At 54.3% G+C, this 3,089-nt stretch overlaps 1 protein-coding gene across 1 annotated transcript; it reads right to left on the bottom strand.

Moving 5' to 3' along the window:
* LOC120644461 (DIMBOA UDP-glucosyltransferase BX9-like) lies at nucleotides 1-1,661 on the bottom strand. The gene is made up of 2 exons (XM_039921091.1): nucleotides 1,096-1,661; nucleotides 1-977 (listed from the first exon to the last, which is right to left on the bottom strand). The coding sequence occupies exons 1-2, from the start codon at nucleotides 1,577-1,579 to the stop codon at nucleotides 91-93; spliced, it is 1,371 nt and encodes a 456-aa protein (XP_039777025.1). The 5' UTR covers nucleotides 1,580-1,661; the 3' UTR covers nucleotides 1-90.
* Between the last annotated feature and the right edge of the window lie 1,428 nt (nucleotides 1,662-3,089).

Genomic DNA, 3,089 nt, shown 5'->3' with positions numbered 1-3,089 from the left:
TTGCTCACAAAGTGACAATTAAATCGATGCATTGAAGTCGTCCCCTTGTAACTCGCAAAAGATTACTCATCAAGTTTGCATTTGTTGCATTCAACATGTAAATGACAAGATGAACTCAACCAAATTAACGAAAGATGTGTGAGATGATCCGCCTTCACTCACACCTTTGCCTGCCATGTTGGTCAAATATTTCATTCTCTCTCTAACCTCTTTGCCTTCGTCATTATCAGCCATGAGTTTGTCAATGGCCAGTTGGAGTTTCCCCCATTCTAGCTGAGTTTCCACCTCAACCTCCATTCCCACTCTCCACGCGTTGCACACATACCTGGCAGTTCCCAGCTGGTCACCCACAAGAGGCCTGCATATCATTGGGACACCTCCCGATATGGCCTCGACCGTCGAGTTCCACCCGTTGTGCGTCACGAAGGCGCAGATCGCAGGATGAGCTAGTACCTCCTCCTGCGGCGCCCAGTGGACGATCCGGCCTCGATCACGAATCTCCTCTTCAAGCCCGTCAGGCAGCTCGCCTGACTCGAAGCCACGAACGAGCCCCCGTCTGACGACCCAGATGAACGGGCGCTTGCTGTTAGCGAGGCCCCAGGCCAGCTCCGTGAACTCATCGGCGTCGATGGGGACAAGGCTCCCAAAACTCACGTACAGCACGGAGCCCGGCTCCTGCGTGTCGAGCCAGTTGAGGCACCCGCGGTCTTGCGGCAGGCTTGATCTGACCGACGGCGAGAGCGCGTTGAGCGGGCCTATGGCGAACACAGGGATGGACAAGTCCTGGCGGATCTTGTCGACGTCTGCGGCCTCGATGGCGTCGAAGGTGTTGAGTATGAGGCCGCAGGACCGCCGTGCTTCGGCGACGATGCGCTCGAGCTGGCTGGCGAATTCAGCGAGGATGCTCTTGTCGATGCGCTGCAGATCTCTCACACGGAACGGTGGCAGCTCGTGTACTGGATCGTCCTTGTGCCCCTCTTCATGCAGTAGAAAATATATAGCAAATAAACGAAGATACTCTTGTTGTATCTAGTTGACAGACACTCTATTACCTTCAGATCGATCTACACGTACGGTGGTTCTTTAGTTAGTTACCTTGGACAGGCAAGTAGCCCTTATCAATCAGCGTGGGGTAGGCCATGAACGTCCGGAAGCTCGCCGCGCTGCTGGTCATGAGCCCCAGCGTCGGCACGCCGAGCTTCCTCGCCGCCGCCAGCGCCGAGTACCATTGAACGTCGGCGATCACACAACAGATACCTCCGGCATCCTGCTCGGCAAGCAGCGCCACCAGCCGGTCTCCGAAAGGCACCGCCAAGATGGCGTCCAGCTCCGTCAAGAGCCTGGCCACGTCCTCGGAGGACAGAAGCCCCGCCGGCACGTCGGCCGGCAAGGGCACAAAGCGGTAGTCAGCAGGGTGGTCGGCTGGGTCCGGTGCGTGGTGCTCGGCGTGCACCACCGTGATCGCCAGGCCACGAGCGTGCAGAGCCGCCGCGAGGCGCAGCATGGGGTTGAGGTGACCCTGGTACGGGAACGGGAAGAGCACCACGCGGTGGCCGGCTCCTCCGCTGTTTGAGGCCATCGCTGCCTTGTCGAGGCAAACTACTCTAGACTACTACTTGGCTTTGGTTTATTAGGACTTTGTGGTTGAACTTCAAAGAGGGACACGAACTGAATGAGATGAGTTAAATAGACCGCGAGATGGCCCACTAAGTTAGCTGGACTTGATAATAACATGTTAATTTACATTATCGGCGAGTGCGCATCTCCGATAACATTCGTGGCGGGGGGAGGCGCGTGGGCAGCCCGGACACGTCAGCTGAAAATCTATTGCCCTGCGATCTTGATCGGCCGGCTCACGGCAGTCAAGTAAATTTTTTCGCAGCTGCGCGGTGTGAGTCGTCGGTTGACCACCGAACAGTGCCTTCAGTTGCCACGTGCCCCACTTGAGCTGCCTCTGTGTTGCGTCCTGATTGGTTTCGTGCTCGCGCTTGGATAAGTCCTACTTGAGCTGCTCCTCTGTGTTGCGTCCCGGTTTGTGGCGTGCTCGCACTTGGATGGAGTAAGTCCTGCGGCTGCGTGTTACCTGCTCTTCTTTTCCTCCTCCTTTTCCTTCGTCTCGCTTTCTGAGTTTGTTACCTCCGCTGGTTCCTTTCTTCACCATTGCTTTCGCCACTGGCTTCGAGCTTCGCTGCTTTTGCTCCTTTGGTTCTCGCCATGTAACTTTTGTGTGGTTAGTTCTGATACTTCCACTGCCAGAAAACGGCTCATTCGTCCCTGCACGTTAGTACCGGTCGCATTTTAGTCCGGACGTGGTGACCGGTACTAAATATCGGAGGAGCGTTACCGGGCGGAAAACCGGTACTAACCGGGAGTTCCCGCCCGGTACTAATGTAAGTTTTTCTAGCAGTGTTCGTTTGCTTAGGATATTGTCTGTCCTTCGCTACCTATATGGCTTTTATATTTTGAAACTAAATATGTTTTCAAAACTGACGGGGGGCAGCAGCCCAGGATGATCCATCGTCCTCACATCAGGCTTTATGGTGGAAAGCTCTATGTCAACCGCAAGTTCCTCCCAAGGTGCGTATTTTTCGGTGGCGTGCTATCGATAACTATCTGCCAATTAAAGCTGAACTGAAAGGGTGGCACATTGAAGGAGAGTTTCGACCCTGCTTGTGGTCATCCGGTGGAAGATCTATATCACATTGCTGTGCAGTGCCCTCCCGCGAAGCAATTAATTCTGGAAGGCGGCAAATACAATCACAGGATGTAAGCTACCCGACCTGCGCCCAGTATCATGGACTAGTGATCTTCTCTCAGCAAATGTGTGCTCCCAGGCTGATGCAGCTCTCATCATTTGTGGAACTTAGTCACTGTGGAATGGAAGAAACTACAGGAAGCATGGACGCCAAAGCTGGAACCCCGCAGCGGCCGCCCATCATATTTCTCAGATGGTTGAGGCCCTAATGTGTCTAGATGTGCATCCTTCTATGGTGAAGGTTGCCCGGGGAATGGAACGCTGGAAACCGCCTAGTGAAGGATGGGTCAGGTAAACACAGATGGCTCATTTCATGCTGATTGTGTCGATGATT

The sequence above is a fragment of the Panicum virgatum genome, chromosome 8K, assembly GCF_016808335.1.
Source record: "Panicum virgatum strain AP13 chromosome 8K, P.virgatum_v5, whole genome shotgun sequence".
Taxonomy (NCBI): domain Eukaryota; kingdom Viridiplantae; phylum Streptophyta; class Magnoliopsida; order Poales; family Poaceae; genus Panicum; species Panicum virgatum.
The sequence above is the reverse complement of the archived record's forward strand: the minus strand, read 5'-3'. Positions and strand labels throughout refer to the sequence as shown.